Source organism: Podarcis erhardii (genome assembly GCF_964252035.2).
Source record: "Podarcis erhardii genome assembly, chromosome: 7".
NCBI classification, from domain to species: domain Eukaryota; kingdom Metazoa; phylum Chordata; class Lepidosauria; order Squamata; family Lacertidae; genus Podarcis; species Podarcis erhardii.
The window spans coordinates 81,925,182-81,946,518 of NC_138511.1; the positions used below are offsets into that span (position 1 = coordinate 81,925,182).

Below are 21,337 nucleotides of genomic sequence, written 5' to 3' on the forward strand. Positions count from 1 at the left end.
GCAGGTGTCCAGTGGGAGAAATATAACATAGCCTGCAACCTGTTTAAATAATTATTTAGGGGACAAGGGCTCAACAAGAAAGACCTGGTTATGTTTAGAATGATACCGCACAGAAAAATGCTTCCTGATACCAAGATGAGGGATTCCTTTGGATTGCAGATAGAGAGAATTGATAAGAATAATGATCTGTTGTGAACTTGACGGAAGTGTACAATAGATGAACTTTCCTGTTTTGGCTCATCTTCCTTTTTCTTTTTTTTCTTTCCCATAGTTGCTTATGTTCTGTGTCATGTATTTTGATATTTTTTGTAGTCCCCCCCCCATTTTTATTATTATTACTATTAAGGAATTTTCTTTTGTAATTTCAGTTGTCTATATTTATATGTATTTGTTTAAAGCAAAATAAAAGTATTTAATAATAATAATAATAAAGCCTGCAACCTACACACGGGTTACGTTCCAGGGATTGTGCCTAAAGTCAAAATCATAAAACTGTAGAGGATCCAAGGGTCATCTAGTCCAACCCTCTGCTATGCAGGAATCCTGCCCTGGGTGGGCTCTAACCACCAACCTTCTGGTTCACAGCCGGATGCACTGATGCCTTGCCGAAACCTACTGGGTCCACTGCTCGGTGGGACTGCCAAAGTCATTTTTTCCAGAACCATGCACCCATTCTGCTCCCTTTTATTTCTTTAGACACCTGCAAAAAAAGCTGAATGTGCGTAAGTTAAAGGCATGTTAAGTTATGGGCTTACTTACTGAGCTGTAACTAGCATTTTCCCAGAGTCCCTGTCAGGGTGGAAAAGGCAGTGTATGAATGAATAATATAATTCGTTCCTGTGTTTTCCTCCTTGCAAATAACGGTAGAGAAGAGACCCACTCCATTTGCTCTCTGGAAATGCCGAGAAAACTACATCTCCCACAAACCCCCTACGGGAGACGCGCAGTGCACGCCGGGAGCCACGCCGCTGCCCCAGTGTGGCGCCGCATGACGGGAGCCCTAATGCCAAGGAACCACTACACCAAGCGAGAATGGACCGCCCCACCACATAACGCGCCGGCCTTACAAGTGTGGCGGGCCTGAAGGGCCTCGCGGGCCGTTCCCGAGCCACAGCGGCCTCCCATTGCCAATCGCGGCCCTTCTCGTCGCGGTGCACGATGGGAAGTGTAGTCCGCTAATTGTTGGAAGGACGGGGCGCCCGCGCTGAGCGTATTGGGAAAGCGGCGGCGGGCCGCACCGACGCCGTCTCCCATCGTGCACCGCGTCGCGGCCTGATGAGGCCTCGTTCCGGCTCCATTGGGCTTTGAGGCAATAATGGATATCAGAGCGAGATGGGCGCAAGGTTAAGTCTCTCTTGGTTTTCTGGTGGCCGAGCGGCGTCTGCGACGCTCCCCGCCCTGCGGCTCTGTGTGACCCTCTTGGCTTCCCGTACGGCTTCCTTCCCAGCCTCCCTCTTCGCCTCACAAGAGGGTCGTTTTGCTCGCGTCTCCGGATAGGTCAGCCGTCCTCGCGCGGGGGACGCTGGGAAACGCAGTCCATCCCTTGCCCTCTGCGCTTGGGGAGTCTGGCCGGGCTGTGCGCCGGGTGACTCCATCTCCCGTCCTTCCTCGCGGCGGCCGGCTAGCGGTGCGCTCGGCATCCTGGGACTCGTAGTCCCCTGCCTCTAGCGGGCTGCGGGGCGTTTCGGTGCCTGGGGACTCCATGTCCCAGCATGACCTTCGGCAGGAGGCCGAGCGGCCCGCCTCCGCGGCGCCGCTTGTGGGAAATGGAGTCCTGCCTCCGTTAGCGGGTAGCGAGGCGGATGGTGGCCGGGACTCCATTTCCCATCCGCTCCCGCGACAGGGCCGGGCTGGGCCGGCTCCCGAGCCGCCTCAGACGGAGCCAGCCAGCCAGCGCGGCCCCCCTTCCCTTTTCCCTGGTCCCGGCCTCACCATGAGCAGCGGCAGCGCCGGCTCTTCCCGGCCCCGGACGAGCTCCTTCGCAGACCCGTCAGGCGGGGCTCCCGCCACGGCGCCCGCCGCGCCAGGCCCCACCTCGGGGGCAGCGCCGGGGGGGAAGCCCGGGGGGGCTGCCGGGCCTGGGCCGGGGGGAGGCGGGACCAGCACGGCAGTCGGCTCCTTCCCGGGGCTCAAGCTGGGCCGTAAGTACCGCCTGGGTCGGGGGTGGCGGGCCTGGGGAAGGGGGAGGGGGGGGACAAAGAAGGGGTGGGGGAGGGGAAGGGGTGGCTTGAATGAAATCGACCAGAGGAAGAGGAGAAGGGCTGGGGGCTGGGGGGGGGAGTTGGGAAAGGGCGAAAGAAAAGAGGGGTGCTAGGGAAGTGGGGGGATGGGCGAGAGCTTGGGAGGCGGGGACAAAGGAGGGGGAGATGTGGGGAGAAATGGGACGAGGGGGAGTATCTGAGGGTGCTCAGCCTTTGGGGTGGCTGGCATAGGGTGGTAGGGAGCAGTCTCCGAGAGCCACACCTGCTCTTGAGGGTGGTGCCAGTTTTGGGGGCTCCGGAGGTTTAGGCAAAGGGAAGCGGGGTGGGGGGACGGGGGTCCTACTTGCCTCCCTGGGCTCCTTTGAGAGGAAGGGTGGGATATAAGCCTAACCAATGAATGAATAATCGAGGAGGGGACAGGTTGGAAATGTGCCCCTTAGGTTTGAGGAGGTGTGTGTTTATTTTGGAGGGGTTTGCTACCGGGCACCAGTGCAGGAGAGAGCTGGGTTACTTGGCACCTCAGGGTGGTGGTGCAGAAAAGAAAAGTTGGCCTAGGTCGGTGCAGGGAGACTCTGCAAGGGCTTGAGGTTCTCAGCTGGTGGGACCAGGGCTCTGGGAAAAAGGCTATTTGAGGTCAGCAGCTGGACGAGTGGTCCAGAATTATACTGGTGACGTCAGGATGAAATCATTGAAGCCGGGAGGTTAGTAAGGGTAGCCAGGGGTGTTCATTTCCATGGGGTTGAAGGAGGCAGCCTGTGACGGCTGCTGGAATTGTCTAAGCTTTCCTTGGTGCCAATCTGGTGCTGAGATGAGCTAGTTTGCGTAGGAATGACACAGTGCCCTCCAGGAGGGGGTTGCAATGAAAGATGGGCTGGACCATGAAGGGGAGGGAGAACAACTAGCAGGGTCTGGTTGCCTGGTAACAGGCAGTTCAGAATGGGCGTGGCAGTGGCAGCACAGGTAAGGCAGTGCAGGTGTGTGGTTGAAAGATAGTGAGGGGCGGAGGTGTTGGGTGGAAGGAGGCTGAGACTCGGCTGGACACTGAGAAGGGAAGCAATGTGCAGCATGAAAATTTAGGCTTTTAGGGGGCACAATCATAATCCCATCAATTAGCAATGGCACTTTGAGAAGAGTGGGTGTAGACCAAGACCCTCTAAGCCTCCTAATCTCAAAGGATATTTTATGAGTGTTGCTGTCCACCCCCTTTGGATTACCAGTTGGGAAAAGGACAACCACCCCACCTAAAAATCAGGTTTTGGGTATGCAGTTGCTGGTCCCTATTACCAAGTGCTTTGTAAGGTTTAGCTGTAGCGTAGGGAGTTACGATGTGACATTTTTTTGGTTACTCATTTGGGTTGCCTTAGGAATGTTGTGTGTTCGGCACCAGCTGTTGGGTACAGGTGTGTAGGCCATTGGACTCAGTGATGAAGCAGCTTGGGGGTGCTGAGGGTCACCTAATGGTGTCCTATTTGGAGCATGTTGACATTGTGTTGTGTTGGGGAGGGTGTGGATATGTGTTTGGGGAGCGGAAGTCAAGTGGTGCTTGAGATTTCCGCAGCATCTGGAACTCTCACCCCGTTTCTCAAACATTCCCCTTCTTCCAGGAGATAGCGGCAAGGTGACCACTGTGGTGGCCACGCCAGGTCAGGGCCCCGACCGCCCCCAAGAAGTTTCATATTCTGATATCAAGGTCATCGGCAATGGGTCATTTGGGGTTGTCTACCAGGCCCGACTAGCAGATTCCGGGGAGCTGGTTGCTATCAAGAAGGTGCTGCAAGATAAACGCTTCAAGGTGAGTTGAAAGGGAAAGTCTGTCAATGCGTCTTGCTGATTTCGCCACTTGGGATTCTGTAGCTCACCTCGATCTTCTTGCTTTCAGAACCGAGAGCTGCAGATCATGAGGAAGCTAGATCACTGCAACATCGTTCGCCTGCGGTATTTCTTCTACTCGAGTGGGGAGAAGGTACGGACAGGGGAAGAAATGGAAAATGGTTTGTTCAGAATGTCTGGCAACATTGGTTCCTGTCCATTGGCCACTCTTGCTGGGACTGATGGGAGTTGGGGGCTCCAGCAACATCTAGAGGGCTGCAGATTCCTCACTCCTGAGTTAGGCTGAGAGAGCAGCTGTGCTAAGGCAGCCTTTGCCTAACTGGTTCCCTCCAGATGTTTTGGGCTACAAGTCCCATCAGTCCAAAGGGGAACAAAGACTATGCTAAGGTCATTCATTCAGCTCTATGACCAAATGGGAATTTAAAGCTGGGTGTCCTCAGTCCTAGTCTATTTGCTATGCCCTTCCATTCTGGCTCTTTTATACCAAAGAGTCCACTGGGGAAAGGTTTCCGGCGAATTTGGATGATTTAGCAGTATATAGTTCACATGATTGGCATTATGAAAGCCGCAGTCGGATTGTTGACACTTTGTTCTTACTCTATACAGTGGTACCTCGGGTTACAGACACTTCAGGTTACAGACTCCGCTAACCCAGAAATAGTACCTCGCATTAAGAATTTTGCTTCAGGATGATAACAGAAATTGTGTGGCGGCGGTAGCGGGAGGGACCTCCAGAACGAATTAAGTTCTTAACCCGAGGTACCACTGTACAGGATAGTCTTACTCTACTTTGGTAATCCGAAGTGGCAATAGCTGTTACGTTGTATTCCTTTGTGCTACTTCCTAAATCCTGGCTGTTGGGGTGCAGGCAAAGCTAATAGTGATAACAAAATTGAGGCTTCTCTTAATTGACCTCTTTGTTTCCAGCCCTTTGGTGTTTTTGCCAAGATCTAATGGAGGCGCATCTCATCAGAGCTCAGCTACAGGATGCGTTTTCATTGCTGGAGCTGAACTCAAGAGCACCTGGAAATAGCAGAATGCCTTTGAGCATAAATACGTAGCACTTAACTGTTGAGGAAGCAACAGCTGCCCTCTCTGCACCTGGGACTTGAGTTCTGCCTTCCAGATAAGCGGGAGTATGCAACACATTTCTCTTTTTTAAAATTAAGCCCTCATTTTCCCTGTTGCGCTTCTATATGAGCTATATGTTGCAACCATATGAGCTCTTTATGTAAAAGTCCTTTTATATTATATGAGAGTCTGTATATCTTTTCGAGATGAAAGCTGGGGTTGGGGCAGTCCCAACAGGTGTATCTTCAGGGTTCCATGTTGCCCACGGCCATTTGTAAGGTGGAGTTGGTCTGGAGGTTCCCTCACTTCCCTCTTCTTCACAATCTGTTGCAGAAGGATGAAGTTTATCTTAATTTAGTCCTGGACTTCGTGCCCGAGACGGTCTACCGCGTGGCCCGGCACTTCACCAAAGCCAAACAAACCATCCCTGTCATCTATGTAAAGGTGAGTGTCCCTCCTGCTGTAAAATGGTCTGTCCCCAAGAGGACGGTGGCACCCAGGACCACCTTTGCACATTGCAATGAACCATGCCTTGCTCTCTCTTCCCTCCTTGCCTAGCAAGAATGAGAACAGCAAAACACCATCCCGGATTTAGCATTGCGTCTGAACTAGGGGTTGTTTTGCTCAAACTAAGATCAGGAAGCCCAGGACGAACCTTTGCTTCACGTTCTGGGAGGAGCCTGCTGAATCAGGCCAAAGGCCTACCTTGCTGAGCTCTCCATTCTCACAGGGGCCAACCGGATAGGAAAGCCTGCAAGCAGGACTTCCCACCTGTGATTCCCAGCAGCTGCTATTCAGAGGCGCGATGCCTCTGGCAGCAGAGGTAGAACGTAAAACTTATTCAGCTGCCACATTATAACCCCACCGCATCTGTAAGAACTAGATTGTTCAGTGTGGCAGCACCAACACGTTGGAACTCCTTGCCTATTGATTTCGGGCAGTTGCCTTCATTGTATTCTTTTCAGTGCCTGCTGAAGGCCTCCTTATTTAATAAGCCTGCCCAGATGTTTAGAAAGTTTGCATGAGTTTTAAATTGTTTTAGTCTGTTCTATCGTGGCTTTAACCTTCTGTGTGTTTTAAATTATGGTTATAAATCTTTTAGTGACAATTTTATTGTTTCAATTTTTTTTTGAGGTTTTCTTTCTATAATCAAGTGGTATATAATTTTTATGAACTAAATAAATAAGCAGTCATCGTAGCTTGTCCTCCATGGAGTTGCCTACAGCCCTGTGGTTCTTGGATGAAGGGTGGTGTATAAATTTAATAAATAATAGTAACTATTATTATTATTAATTAAAAACTTACTTAATTGAAAGTTGAGGTTTCCTGGAAGCAGGAGTTGAGTGCCCATAATGTCATATTTTGCGTGCTGTACAACGACAGCCCATGCAGAGTCCTGGGTGTAATGAATGCTTCAGACGTTATGGCTGCGATGCAGACAGACAAGCCCCTGGGCCCATTATGGAGCTGCTGTTCCTGGTTTCAACAAAGACGTACTGGAAAGATGGCAACAGCCAGAAGATGTCTTGTGCCCTCTACATCCTTTGAAGGGGCAAGAGCCCCCCATGCGTTCCCATTTTAATGCGTACAATCGGAAGGCTTTTTCTTGCCTCCTTGGGATTTTGCAATGAGCCTCAGGTATTAATAAAGTCGATTGGGATCTCCCATCATTTTTGAAAGGTTTATTTGAGTAACACGGATCGAGAACGTGCACCTTCATTGAGTTTGGAATCAAACACCCCTATTTTAAAATAAAATATCCCTGTCAGAAAGGGATGATGAAAATATTATTTTAATTTATCACCTGCCTTTCACCCCAAGGTTAGCTTGTAAGGAAAAATAAGTGTTGGGACCTACCCCCTTCTCTGATTTTAAATATTGCATGTTATGTAGCAGGTGTGTGGGACCTTGGGGCCTTCGGATGCTATTGCATTACAATTTCCTTCATCTGTAGCCATTTGCCATGCTTGCGAGGGCTGATAGGAGTTACAGTTCATCAACACTGAACGACCGAAGGTTTCCCCCTACTTCTTATATAGGAAAGGGAAAAACCACTTTGCTAACATCCACTGATCCCAGTTTCCATCAGCCCCAGCCAGGCGGCCAGTGGTTAGGGATGATTGACATTCTAGTTCATTATTTTTAATTTAAGGGAAAGGACTTTGAAGTAGTGCTGTGCTCTTTTTACTATCTGAATTTTAATAGATCTGTTTTCTATTGTTTTAATACTATTATAGTCTTAATCGCTTTTTAACTAGCACCTTTTATACATTCTTCACCTTCTGTGTTTTATCCGTGCTGTTTTAATTTGTGTAAGCTTCCTTGAGTCCTGGTCTGGGGAAAAAGGAGGGATACAAATAAATAGAATAATAGGCCAGAAACATCTGGAGGATTAAAGGCTTCGCAGCCCTTCCCTGAGGCACTCCTTTTGCCCCTTCCCAATCACAGCTATCTTTTCTCCTTCTTTTGCTAACCTTTCTGAGTGAATAGGGTGAGGTTTTCATTTTTCATTTAATACTTTCTTACTTGCCCGTTCCCACAAGGTCCAAGGATGGGTTACAGTGACAGGATATGCAATTTGTAAGAACAAAAACAAAAAAATCACTATAACTATAAAGCATGAAAAATTGTTCCAAATGGAACAGGATAACAGACATTTTTCTCTCTAGCTAATTTTTAGACTCCCATTAACTATTTTGCATTCTAAAATACTATATGTGTACATTCATATAAAGCTGTCTCATACAGAGTGAAGCTACGGGTCCCTGTAGCCCAGTATTATCTTGTCTGCCTGGCAGAAGCTCCCTGGGGTCTTTGAGGACAGAGAAGGGTCTTTTTCTGCTCCTTCTGATGGGATGTGCTGTGAATGGTCCCTTGTCTTTGTGCAGTTTGTCTGCTGGTGGGGTTTCCCTATCAGCGAATAACATCTCTGCTTAAGGATCTGTACTGACCTATAAAATGTATCTTAAACCTCAATAGACTTCTCTTCCTGATCCCACCCCTTTTCTCAGTTAATTTTGAATTTTAATGGCACTTCCAGTCCTTTGAAAGCGTCTCCATAGATGAGGTTTCTGTGGTTCTGTTTTCTTCAATTACTGCTGATTTTGTTTTGTTGGCAGTTTCTGATTTTATTCGGAAGCAGGCCTGAGTTTGATATTCTTTCATCCTAGAAAGGCTGTGTGCAAATAAAATTGTTACCATGCCGCAAGTCACTTTAGCTTTTCTGATTGTAAAGGTAAAGGGACACCTGACCATTAGGTCCAGTCGTGGCCGACTCTGGGGTTGCAGCACTCATCTTGCTTTATTGGCTGAGGGAGCTGGTGTACGGCTTCCGGGTCATGTGGCCAGCATGACTAAGCCGCTTCTGGCGAACCAGGGCAGCACACGGAAACGCCGTTTACATTCCCGCTGGAGCGGTATCTATTTATCTACTTGCACTTTGATGTGCTTTCGAACTGCTAGGTGGGCAGGAGCGGGGACTGAGCAACGGGAGCTCACCCCGTCTCGAGGATTCGAACTGCTGACCTTCTGATCGGCAAGCCCTAGGCTCTATGGTTTAGACCACAGTGCCACCTGCATCCCTTTTTCTGAGTGTAGGGAATCCTAATAGGAATGGCAAGGTTGGGTCAGACCAGTGACACATTTTTTCGCCCAACAGTGGCTAAACCGAGGTTCATGGTTCTGACGTGGCAGTGGTGCCCATTTGTGTTGTTGAATCACAGTAGCTGGGAGTTAGAGGTATATTGTAGTTGAATGTGGAGATATGGGGTTCTATCCGTTTCCCTTGGTTGCAGAAGGCTCTTTAAGCCGCCAGAGGCCCTAGTGAACAGAAAGGTGGAGAGGGACGTGATTTTGTTGATTTCCCCTCATGCTCCTTCCTCAAATCTCCTCCAGTGGGTTGGGGGACCTTTTGAACAGTGTGGAAGATGGCGCTGGAGCTGCAGGAAAAAGGGGAAATTTACATAAATCACCTCTGCCCCCCCCTTTCCCATTCACAGAAGCTTCTGCTGGATCAAAGAGCCTTTCCACAGTTGGATACAACCCAGTGCTAATTAGTTCGTGTGGATGACAGCCACTGATGAGAATCTTATGCATTTGCAGAGTGCCGCCGTTCAGGGCAAATGCAGGGAACAACACGTCCCTGTGCCACAGTCTATTTTGCACTGAGGTTTCTAACCCGCTCTCCCCACCCCAACAATGCAGATGCTCAAAGCGGCTAACAAAATGCAGGCAAAATAAAAATAAAATATCAGGATAACAGCAATCCAAATAGATGCATAACTACAACACACCAGAAACAGAATTTTAAAGAAAATGCCTAGCTTTTGGTGGTTGCTGCCAGAAGACGGCTGTTTGGTAATCAATATGTGAACTTTGGCCTTCTTGAATGGGATACGTGTGTGTGCCTGTTCTCTTTGAGTTTTTCCTCTCGTCTTAGGCTTCTTTCTCTGGCCTGCTTTCTTTCCCCCTGAGACTGCTCCCTCTGTTGGCCTTCCCAGACATCTCTTTTCACCTCTGCTGGACATTGGCCTTTCACACACACACACACACACACACACACACACACACACACACACGGCTTCCTGGGATTCTCTGATTCACCTTCAGTTTAGTATTGGAGCAGCTTAGCAAATGGCAGCAGGAGAGTCTTCCTCTTTCCGAGCCCGCTGAGACATTAAGGAAGCCCCATGGGCTGTGCTGCGACCGCAAATCTTTTAGTTCAAGGATGGAGAACCTGTGGCTGCCTCCAGGTGTTGCTGGACTACAACTCCCATCATCCATGGCCATTGGAGCAGGCCAGCTTGCGCTGATGGGACTTGGAGTCCAGCAACATCTGACGGTGGCCACATCCATAGGGTTCCCATCCCTGGCTCCAGAGTGACATGCTGACGGCCATTGCATCATCCATGGCATTAAACTCCATAGGTTGGTTATATGTTGAGCCTAAAGTGCTTTCCCTTGCTTGCATTTTTAACTTGCTGCATCCCCACCCATGTCTGAGCCAGGGTCTCTGAGTGAAACACCTCTGTACGCATTATATCATTTAAGTTACTCTTTTAACCTAAATGTCTGTCGTCTCCCTCTCTCCCAACCAGGTGTACATGTACCAGCTGTTCCGCAGTCTTGCTTACATCCATTCTCAAGGCGTGTGTCATCGGGACATCAAACCCCAGAACCTACTGGTGGACCCCGACACAGCAGTACTGAAGCTTTGTGACTTTGGCAGGTGAGGGAGGCACGGAAGCGGCTGTTCCCAGCACACACGCCCCTGTAGAATGGACCTTGGCCCTTGTGTGATGGATTTACAAATCACCCTGGTGCTCCAAATACACAAGTAGACTTGTTTCTGTCCGTGACCCATAATTTGCTCAAAATATTCAGCCAGAGGTTTGCATGGTTATTTCATACCCATATGTGCAACTCGACTTCTGCCGCCTCTCATGCCTCCTTTTTCCCTGTTGCATAGCTCCATCATTCTACAGGCCTCAGATAATAATAGTGAGATGTGGGGGATATGGATGATGTTGACACTGAAGATGTTGCCTTTGGGTTGCACTATTTCATGTGCAGCCATAATAATAATAATATATTTATACCCCGCCCATCAGGCTGGGTTTCCCCAGCCAGACTGGGCGGCTTTCAGCAAAAAAAATAAAAATACAATAAAACGTCAGATATTAAAATGAGGCTTCTCCACCAATTAGATCCTTCCTTCCTTCCTTCCTTCCTTCCTTCCTTCCTTCCTTCCTTCCTTCCTTCCCAATGCCTTCCCTTCACATTTTTGACCGAACTTTTCCCTTCAGCAGTTTGACCACCCTGTGACATCTCAGGGTGGAAATGGAGACTTGTAGGCTCCAGTCTTTAATCCACAATGGCTGCAGCTGGCTGACATAGTTAGTTGGGGTTCCGAGTTCAGGGCGCAGGGTGCAGGTTTACATACAATTTTGTGTGTTTTGTGCAGGGTGGATTTGATTTAAATCAAATGGATTTAAATCACGATTTAAATCACTAGTCAGTAAGACTTGATTTAAATCATTTTTTTACAGAAAGACTCATTCTTGCTGGTATAATCTTAATATTTACAACCAGATGAAGGTTTCATTTTTGGAAGAATAATTTTTTCAGAGTAGTTTTTACAGTTATATCAAAAACTGCTGGTTTGGTTATACTATTAGAAATACATACCTAATTATGAAATTATTGTGAGGTTTAATAAGTTAACTGTTTCTGTTTGGACAACTTTTTCTGCTGTACTTTATTGAAAGGAGAAAAATAATCATTTCCTTAATAAAAAATTTAAAACATTATTTAACTAAAACAATAACAGCATTTTTTAAAAAAAAACAAAAACCATTAGACTGAAAAACTTAAATCCTTATTTCCTGATGAATAATCTTTGGATTATAATGCAACTTAAATAGAAAACTATTTTTAAAAAGATTTTTCCTCCAAAAGCATTTTATTTTTTAAAATCCAATTTAAATTTTTAAAAAATTGATTTAAATTTTAAAAAAACCCTGATTATTTTTTTTTAAAAAAAATAATTGATTTTTATCCACCCTGGTTTTGTGGTCATAGGCCATCTTTGTCCTCCCTTCCCTTTCATCTTTCAATGACTGGCAGCTTACCTTGCAGTCGACGAATTTCTTGCTGCTTTCATAACTCACTGAAGCAGCTACTCAGTGTTGTTTTATGCTGGTTGACCTTTTTATGGGTAACATCTTAAACCTGCTTTGGGGCCCTGCTTCTCTCATCCTCATCAGCCCTCTGAGATGGAGAGAGAGAGAGAGGAATAGCCAGCCCAAGGTCACAGTGGCACTTTGAACTTGGGTCTCCCCAGTCCTAGTCCAGCACCTTAATTATTACACTATGCAAGCTGTTCGGTTAATTCGTTTAATTGATGATTTAGTGACTTCAGCAGGTGGTTATTAAAAAGTCCTTAATCAAAGAGTAGACTTACTTGAGCTATATGCTGTATACAGGAGATTCTGGCTAAATATTTGGAAAAAACTTTCTGACAGAGCAGTTCAGTGGCGGAACAGACGCCAAGAAGAGGTTCTAGACTCTCCTTCCTCTGGAGGTTTTTAAGCAGAGGTTGGATGGTCATCTGCCATGGATGCTTTAGCCGAGATTCCTGCATTGCAGGGGTTGGACTAGATAACCCTTGGGTCCCTTCCAGCTGTAAGATTCTATGATCCTCACAACAATCCTGTGAGGTAGGTTAGGCTGAAAGAAAGAGGGAGAAAGTGCAGCTGGTTGAAAGGTCACTCACTGAGATTCAAGGCTGAGGAGGCGTTTGACCCCAGGTCTCTTAGTCTGACACTATACAGTGGTACCTTGGGTTACAGACGCTTCAGGTTACACACTCCGCTAACCCAGAAATAGTACTTCGGGTTAAGAACTTTGCTTCAAGATGAGAACAGAAATCGCGCAGCGGCAGCGGCAGCGGGAGGCCCCCTTAGCACCTGAAGTGGTGCTTCAGGTTAAGAACAGTTTCAGGTTAAGAACGGACCTCCGGAACGAATTAAGTTCTTAACCAGGGGTACCACTGTAACTCAGTTCTCAAAGGATGTGATGTGCCACGCTGGTGTGGCAGGAGAGGATACCAAATGTGGTGGGAAGATTCAAGGATAGTCAAAAGAAACATTCAAACATTTCAGTGTAGTACAGTCATACCTCGGGTTACAGACGCTTCAAGTTGCATTTTTTAAGGTTACGGACCACTGAAACCTGGAAGTACTGGAACGGGTTACTTCCGGGTTTCGGCAGCCGTGCAGCACCACTGTGGGTTGCGAACATGCATCCTGCACGGATCACGTTCGCAACCCGTGCGTCCACTGTATAGTATCTTTCTTTTTTCTTTTTGTAGAATACACATAGATATCTTTTCACAGTGAGAGCAAGAGCATCATGGGATGCTGAGGACAATCCTAGTTGTGTTTTTCAGTATATTTCTTCTCAGTGGCACAAGCAAAGTTTTATTCTGAAAGAGTGGCCCATAGAAAAAAGTTTGTGAACCACCACTCTAACTGCCGCACCACTCCGTCTTTATCACAGCCATCCATACTCTGTTTCCCTTTTCAGTGCAAAGCAGTTGGTGCGAGGAGAACCCAACGTTTCCTACATCTGTTCTCGCTACTATCGTGCTCCCGAGCTCATCTTTGGAGCCACAGACTACACCTCAAACATAGGTGAGTGCCTGACCCCACCCATGTATCTCTGTGGGGTCCAGACGCCTCTGCAGAGTGAATGTCCTCTCATTGTAACAAGTGAGTGGGACCTGGTGGCTGACGGAAGAAAGCTTTCCTGAATTCTGTAATGCCCCGAAGAGGTGGATGCCTGAAACGTCATCCATTGTGAGATGCAGTATGTCCTAGCTGGTATCACCGTATTTTTCACCCTATAGGGCGCACCGGCCCATAGGGCGCACCTAGTTTTTTTTTGGGGGGGGGAGTAAAGAAAAAAAATTATTTCCCCCCCAGGCGCGTGGCTGGGGCGGGGGAAGCCCGAGAACAGGCTGCTATCCGCAAGCCTGGGGAGCCCGGCGGGAATTCCTGCCGGTCTCCCCAGGCTTGCGGATATCTGCCTGAAGCCTGGGGTGTGCTCCTCTGCGCTCCCCGGATTTCGGGCTGCAGGCTGCTGTCCGCAAGCCTTGGGAGCCCGGCGGGAAGTCGCGCCGGGCTCTCAAGGCTTGTGGATAGCGCACCGACCCCTCTCACTCTCCAGGCTTCAGCGAAAGCCTGCATTCGCCCCATAGGACGCACACACATTTCCCCTTCATTTTTGGAGGGGGAAAAGTGCGTCCTATAGGGCGAAAAATACGGTATGTCGTAAAGCAGGGATGGGGAGTATGTGGCTCAGCAGATGTTGTTGGACTCCCCACCCCACCAGTCTCAGAGGTTGTGGTCCAAGAACATCTGGAGGACCAGAAGTTATCCATCCTTGCTATAAGGAAGCTGCCTTCCAGAGTCTGCACCATCTAGCTCATTGCTGCCAACACTGACTGGCAGTGGTTCTCCAGAGTTTCAGACAAAATACTCTTACTAGCTGGATTGGAGATGCTGGAGGATCTGACCTGGGTCCCTTCCACATGCGGAGTTTGTACTCTACTTCTGATCTATGGCAGGAGTCTCCTCTGCCCACCCATTGCTAAAAGGAGAAAGTTGAGGACTTCCACTTCTAGGCATGGGGTGCTGCTTCCCTCCCAGGAGGCCAGCTTTCAATGAAGTCCCCATCTGCTTCCTTCCTAGATATCTGGTCTGCTGGCTGTGTGCTGGCAGAGCTGCTTCTGGGGCAGCCTATATTTCCTGGGGACAGTGGAGTGGACCAGCTGGTGGAGATCATCAAGGTAACGAATTGATCATTTACTCTTTCTTGCTGGGCCACTCCAGCTCAAGTATTAAAATAAACACTCTTGTGGGCTCCCTCAGTGTTTTTCAAATATCCTTCAGGAAACTGCTCTTGCCTGGCGAACCCTGTGCATTGCAAATGAATTCTGGTGTGCCCCTGCTTGGTTCATGTGGGTTGTAGTCACGCACCTCACCTTCATGCACAACCGATGTTACAGAAGACAGGTGATGGTGCACAAAATGTATTGGGGTGGGGGAAGTGATAGTCTCCCCTTGCTGATCTTGTCAATGAGGAACCACTGTGAAAAGAACTTGAAGCCCACCCAGAACACAGTTTGAAGGCCACTGGCGTACTCTTTCCTATGCTATAAAATGGACATACCTGCTTAGAAAGGGTTTGTTACATCAAACAGAGGACTATGGGTCATCCTTCCCTTCATGACAGGAGCAAGCCAGCAGTAAATCACACCGAGCAAGTTGGAGTTAACTCTTTACTAGTGAGAACAGGATCTGCACAGGCGTGTCAGGCCTGATGAGCGCAGCAACTCATCTCTGGCAGGTCTTGCCCCATGAAGCCATTGCTGAGACTGAAGGTCCCTGCCACCCCACAGCTGCCTAAGTTCCCTCCTCACTAGGGTTTTCCCCAAGCAATCTGGGACTGCACCTGCATGAAGCTAACTTCTCCGCCCTCTTCATGCCTCTCCTGGTTCTGGGAGACGAGGGAGGGGAGCTAGTTGCAGCAGGAGGGAGAGACACCTCTGCCTCTTCCCCAGCTGGACTCCTCTCTGCCTCTTGGCCTCCCTCCTCTTCTGCTTCTGCTTCTGCACTTGTCTCTGCCACAGACTCTCCCTTCTCACTAAAGCCTGTTACCTCTTCAGCTTCTGACACCTCCTCTTCCCAGTCTTCTCCCTTTTCTCCCCCTGATCACTCACCACCACCACTCGCCAGTTTCTGAGCCTTCTTCCTTTGGGGTTTCCCCAGCTGGTTCCTCCCACCAACCCTCTGCGTCCAACCAGTCTATGACCTTTCATTTGGACACAATTCCTCCCATCCCATCGAGATGCCAGTAAGACATTGTGGGTAGGGGAGGAGAACCGAGAAGTCATCCCGACATGCTTTGTGACTAAAATACATTTCCCTTCTGTGACTGTTGAGTGTGACATTCGCCCCCTCTTCTTTCTCTCTTCCCCACCCCCCAAAGGTGTTGGGGACACCAACGCGAGAACAGATCCGAGAGATGAATCCCAACTATACGGAGTTCAAGTTCCCCCAGATTAAAGCACACCCCTGGATAAAGGTAAAGATGATGGGGGAATACTGGGGTAGGTGGAGGTTCCTGTTGTCCTCTGCTCAAAGTGCGGGGAGGCTCTTGCACAGGCTTGGGGAATGGCATCTACTATGCTGGACCCCTGTCTCCCCACTCCACACATGGTGGGCCAAGTTGGGCAGGTGGGTGGGGCTGCCCACTTGTCAATCAGCTGCCATCACAACAGCATCAGGTGATTACCACCCCGCTGCACAGAGCACCATTCTCTGCAGACCCCAGCAGCCGGCCGATTGGCAGTGCCTGCCAACCTCCTTTTGGTGCAGCTGTACCTTTACCTGCCCCACGCTCGGCACTGCATAATGCTGGGTGTAGTGCAGGTGGGCCCAGTTAGGCCTGAGGCTTCCCCACGGCTGCTCAAGGGTATCATTGGAGAAGGGACAGTTTGGGGAGTTTTAGCTGCTTGAGGAGACAGGTTTCGCTCTCCGTTACCCTGTACGTTCCAGAGGCTCCTCTTAATTGCTTGTCGCTGATAACTTGAACCCATCCGTTAGGGTCTTACCTTGTGAAGCAGCAGGAGAAAAAAAATCATTCCATCTATGTCAGCGTTTCCGAAACTCGGGTCTCTCACCTGTTTTTGGACTACAGCTCGGGAACTCTAGTCCCAAAACAGCTGGAGACCCAAGTTTGGGGAACACTGCTATGTGACAGCAAATACCGTATTTTTCCATCTATAAGACGCCCCCATGTATTTTGGGGGACTCAGATTTAAGAAAATGGAGGGGAGATGTATCCGTATATAAGACGCCCCCTAATTTTTGACATTATTTTTTAGGGGGAAAACCTACGTCTTATACACGGAAAAATACGGTATTTACATATTTATCCCACCATTCTTTATGAAGAGCTCAGGGTGCCAAAAAAGGTCTTTATCCTTACAGCCAACCTGAGAAGTAGGTTAGAGAGCGAGGGAGAGAACAAGCGCGATCCTGGTGCAAGGTCACCTGATAACCTTCAAGACTGGACAGGAGCTCAAGCTCCGATATCCCTAGACCGGCTACATAACTCTAGTCACTATGTCGTGCTGTCTTTGAGAGCGCACACTACTCTCTTCAAGACTTTTACTGAGGGCTCCGTCAGTTCTCTGCTTAAAAGTCATTGGCCGTGATAAAGGTGGGCATATTGCAGAAAATGCACATGTGAAACTTGTTCCTTTGCATGCAACTCAAGTAGCATTTTTCAAGTGTACGGGGAGTGGAGCTGCATTGCATTGTGGATGACCTCTGGTGCCCCCATGCCAGGTATTCAAGCCCCGCACGCCGCTGGAGGCCATCTCGCTGTGCAGCCGGCTGCTGGAGTACACGCCCGCCACCCGCCTCTCCCCACTGGAGGCTTGCGCCAACAGCTTCTTCGATGAGCTGCGCGAGCCCAATGCTCGGCTGCCCAACGGCCGCGACCTGCCCCCCCTCTTCAACTTCAGCCCTGTGGGTAAGTGGTTGGCATCTTGGAAAGCAGGCAGAGCGGTGGGGCCGAGGGGGGGGGTCAGGCAGGGGGCCTATTGTCAGGGTCCTCGAGGAAGCACAAAACATTTGCTAGAGAAGACTTTGGTGCAGGTTAAATTCCATCTCCAGATGTGGCCTCACTGGGCCAGCAATTGAGTGGATGCTTTTGAATGTTGATTATTCAGTTTACTCTGCTACTCCACAGTGTTTCTTTTGCTGCTTCATTGTCCTCATCATTTTGGGTCCTTGTTATCCCTGCTTATGGGTCAGTAATGTAAAGGTCATCCCCCAAGATGGTTGTTGGCAATGGAGTGCGCCTCCAGGGGTGAAGTCAAACCACGGTGTTAGCAGCACCAATGTGACCAATGGTCAAAGGCCTGGAAACGATGCCTTATGAGGAACGGCTAAGGGAGCTGGGCATGTTTAGCCTGGAGAAGAGGAGGTTAAGGGGTGATATGATAGCCATGTTCAAATATATAAAAGGATGTCACATAGAGGAGGGAGAAAGGTTGTTTTCTGCTGCTCCAGAGAAGCGGACACGGAGCAATGGTTCCAAACTACAAGAAAGAAGATTCCACCTAAACATTAGGAAGAACTTCCTGACAGTAAGAGCTGTTCGACAGTGGAATTTGCTGCCAAGGAGTGTGGTGGAGTCTCCTTCTTTGGAGGTCTTTAAGCAGAGGCTTGACAACCATATGTCAGGAGTGCTCTGATGGTGTTTCCTGCTTGGCAGAGGGTTGGACTCGATGGCCCTTGTGGTCTCTTCCAACTCTATGATTCTATTCTATGATTCTATGACCTCCCTGGGGTGCAGCCCTGAGAAGTGAGCATGGAGGTCTTGGACTGCCCAGACGATAAGACCCCCTTCTCAGCCTCGCTGATGTGTTCCAAAAGAAAGCAGAGCAATGTTTGGCACCAGCTTTGGCTGCAGGAGTTGCTGGAAAGAGTTGTACAAGGTGCTATCCAACAGCCTTAGGGACTCTGCTCCAGATTTGTGCAGTTGTTTTCTTCTTCTTAAGATATCCTGTGAGGCAGCAGAGGTTTACGATCAGAGTTTCCTTCTCCTAGATGGGCTCCCTTCCCAGGTTGACAAGCCCCATCTGCCCCTCACTTCCCTCTGCAGCACATATAGAAACCGCCTTCTTGACTGTTGGACCCACTATTGTTCCACTCTGCTGGAGCCTGTTGCTGCATGCAGGGGAAGTCCCTAACTCACTGAGGGCTTGAGACTCAGTGCCACATTGTAGTCCATGTATTCTGCACAATGGAGGTAGCTGACCTGTCCCTACTCCCCGCGAGACTCCCAGCGTCTCCCCACACCAATATTGAATTAGTGACGTGGTTAATAATTCTGTGGGCCTCAGCGAGCTTTCTCCCATTTTGTATTAACTGTTTGATCAGAACTTTAAGAAGAACCTCTCAAGCTCAACTCTCTTAACAACAGTTCGGAACCTCTGGGAAATATCTGAAACACCCCCACCCTATTTTTTTCCTTGTAATTGTGGACTAGAACTCACTTCATCAGATGCATGAAGAATGATCATCCCTTGACAGATACCTATGTGGCTGATCCAGTTTCTCTTCCTTTGCAGAGCTATCCATCCAGCCAGGGTTGAACACAAACCTCATTCCACCACACATTCGATCCCAGGCCAGCTCGGTGGGAAGTGTGCCTGGCTCCACAACTTCGCACAGTGAGTGCCTTTATCCTCTTGAGATTTAGCGCGAGAACGATTGTGGGCTTGGGTGGGTTGCTCCTTTCAGGGGCGAATGGATGCTCAAGTAAGGCCGCTCTGATGCATTCTGGGAACGGAGTAAGAGGGTTCAGTATTACGCCTGAGGCCTTTCCTTTCTCTCTTTGCAGGTGAGGGGAGAATGGGAACCGACAGGAGCCAGGGGACGCCAGGGGACGGAGCAGGACCCATTGCCAACACATCCTGAGGGGCTGCTGGGCCGGGGGGCAGGTCCCCTCCACTTACCCCCTACCCTCCAGGCCACCCACATGGACTTCTCTGAACTGTGAACGTGGGGGGGTGGGGAAGCAACGGTGTGGCCTGGGGGATCATGTGGAGCTTGCCTCCCGTTGGCCAGTGGGGAGGCCAATCGGAGACGAGAAGGCCACGGGGAGGGGGAGGGGGCGGAATTCCCTGTCTCCCTGAATCACTTCGCGGTTCCCTCCCATGTTGTCCCATGATGCCTCGGCACGGGGAGAGGGCAGAAAAAAATCCCATGGCTTAAGGGCTCCCTTTTTCAAAAGCAGTCAAGGTTGGTGCCTCTGGGGAGGGGGAGAGACCCAAGAGCTGCCACCCCACCCCACCCCCATTTCTCTCCTCCCCTCCCACCTTTCCCAAGGATGGCCCAGTTCGATTTTAACTTGCTCTTGTTTTTAACATCCCCAAGGAATACAAAAAATGTTTTATTTCCAGTCTCATGTCACCCACGCTCTCCGAACTCCAACCCTGTGGCCCCCTCACACCGGCCTGGTCCCTCACTGGGTGTCCCTCTCCCACCCCAGACCTGTCTGCCTCTGAAACACGGATGCTGTATTTTTAAGCGGGTCAGTCTTTCCCCCCCTTTTTGTTTTCTTATTAACCCCAATAAAATTCAACTTGTCACTTTCAGGTGGGGAATTAGGACCGTTCCTCTTCCCTGAAAGGCCTCCCTCCCCTCCTCATTTTGCTGGCTGTGCCTCCACCACAATCTCTTAATGGGAACAAGAAACTCCTATCCCCCTTGCCTTGGACTGTGAGGGGGGCACGGCCAACCTTCCTCTTCCAACCCTCCCATATGTCATGGCACCAGGATTTCTTGTGGGAAATCCTTCCCCCCCCCCTGCCCTCAGTACAGGCTGGCGTTGGGAGCTGTTTCTTCCCCAGGCAGTTGGATAAATTTACAGCAGAGCTTGCTCTGAGTTTCAGCCGTGTCTGCTCCCCAGCACCGCAAATCAATGATGTGGGTGGATGAGGGGGGGATGTTCTCTCAAAGCGGGTGGGAGGGGAGGGAAGGAGAAGACAAGTTTTAATTCCATGCCCTTTCTCTCTCCTGCTGTAAATACATCTCTTCTTTCCCCATCCCTCTCCCTCAGTGGCTTCCTTTCACCATTCTCCCTGTAAATAGATTATAATTTTTTTTTCTTAATGCAACATTGCAATGATTGCCCCAAACCCCATTTCCCTCTCCATCTTCAGATCGCTCTAGGATTGAAGGTCCCCCCCTGGGGAGCCAGGGTGCAGCCTGTGGATAAATTCCCCCCACCTCCCCATGCCCATTCCTCATCACTGCCCCCCCTCCCTTCCAACATTGTGTGTTAGTTTCTTTCTTAGGTTTTTTGGCTGTGTACAGACATCCGGTTCAATAAATTATTGGCATGAACGGAAAGAACAGCATGGAGCTCCTTATTATGGGTTGGGACAGGGGAGGGTATTGGCAGTGTGGATGAGCTGGGAAAGGCAGCAGGCTGAAGCCACTGGCAAGGATGGAGTTTCCTGGTGGTTAAACATTTGGTGCTGCCAAACGGAGGCTTCAAAGCTTACTTTCATACGACCACGGCTTCCTTATGCCCTTAAGGTAGGGACCAAGAATTGTGTGCCATAAGCATGGAGGTAAAACAGGCTTTGGTAACTAAAGCTCCATTGTCAATAAGCGTTGGACATCGCATCATAGAATTGTAGAGTTGGAAGGGACCGCGAGGGTCATTTAGTCAAAACCCCTGCAATGCAGGAACCCACAACCCTGAAATTAAGAGTCTCATGCTCTGCCAGCTGAGCATACAAAGCAATTTCCACACAAGGGAAGACTTGCAAATGCGGCACTGTTTTTGTTCAGTGTTGTGCATATGCTATGGACCCAGGAGTAGGCACTTCACTATCATTGCACATGATGGCCCATGCTTTAAGCATTCCCGCTAGTTAAACTTAAAGCAATTTCTTCACTGACATACGCAAGGAGCATCTGTGTTTCCTCAGAACTCCAAATCCTTTTTATAGCTTGTTTCTCTTGACACTGTTCCCTCAGGGTGAGATCAGAAGCCTCAAGCTTGCATGCTGCACTCCCTTTGCAGAGAACACTGAACGATCAAACAGCAAGATTCTGCAATTACTTGAGTTGTGGCTTCTGCCC

The 21,337-nt window shown here is 49.2% G+C and overlaps 1 protein-coding gene across 2 annotated transcripts; it reads left to right on the forward strand.

The window, feature by feature from the left end:
• The first annotated feature begins 1,238 nt into the window (after window positions 1–1,238).
• On the forward strand, window positions 1,239–20,599 carry GSK3A (glycogen synthase kinase 3 alpha). 2 transcript variants are annotated; one of them, XM_081869144.1, is made up of 11 exons: window positions 1,239–1,343; window positions 3,806–3,993; window positions 4,081–4,164; window positions 5,436–5,546; window positions 10,199–10,329; window positions 13,188–13,294; window positions 14,354–14,451; window positions 15,654–15,749; window positions 17,018–17,204; window positions 18,811–18,912; window positions 19,083–20,599. In XM_081869144.1, the coding sequence occupies exons 1-11, from the start codon at window positions 1,316–1,318 to the stop codon at window positions 19,157–19,159; spliced, it is 1,209 nt and encodes a 402-aa protein (XP_081725270.1). In that variant the 5' UTR covers window positions 1,239–1,315; the 3' UTR covers window positions 19,160–20,599. The 2 variants fall into 2 exon arrangements, with proteins under 2 accessions (XP_081725270.1, XP_081725269.1); XM_081869143.1 differs by lacking the exon at window positions 1,239–1,343 and adding an exon at window positions 1,688–2,141.
• The last annotated feature ends 738 nt before the right edge of the window (window positions 20,600–21,337 follow it).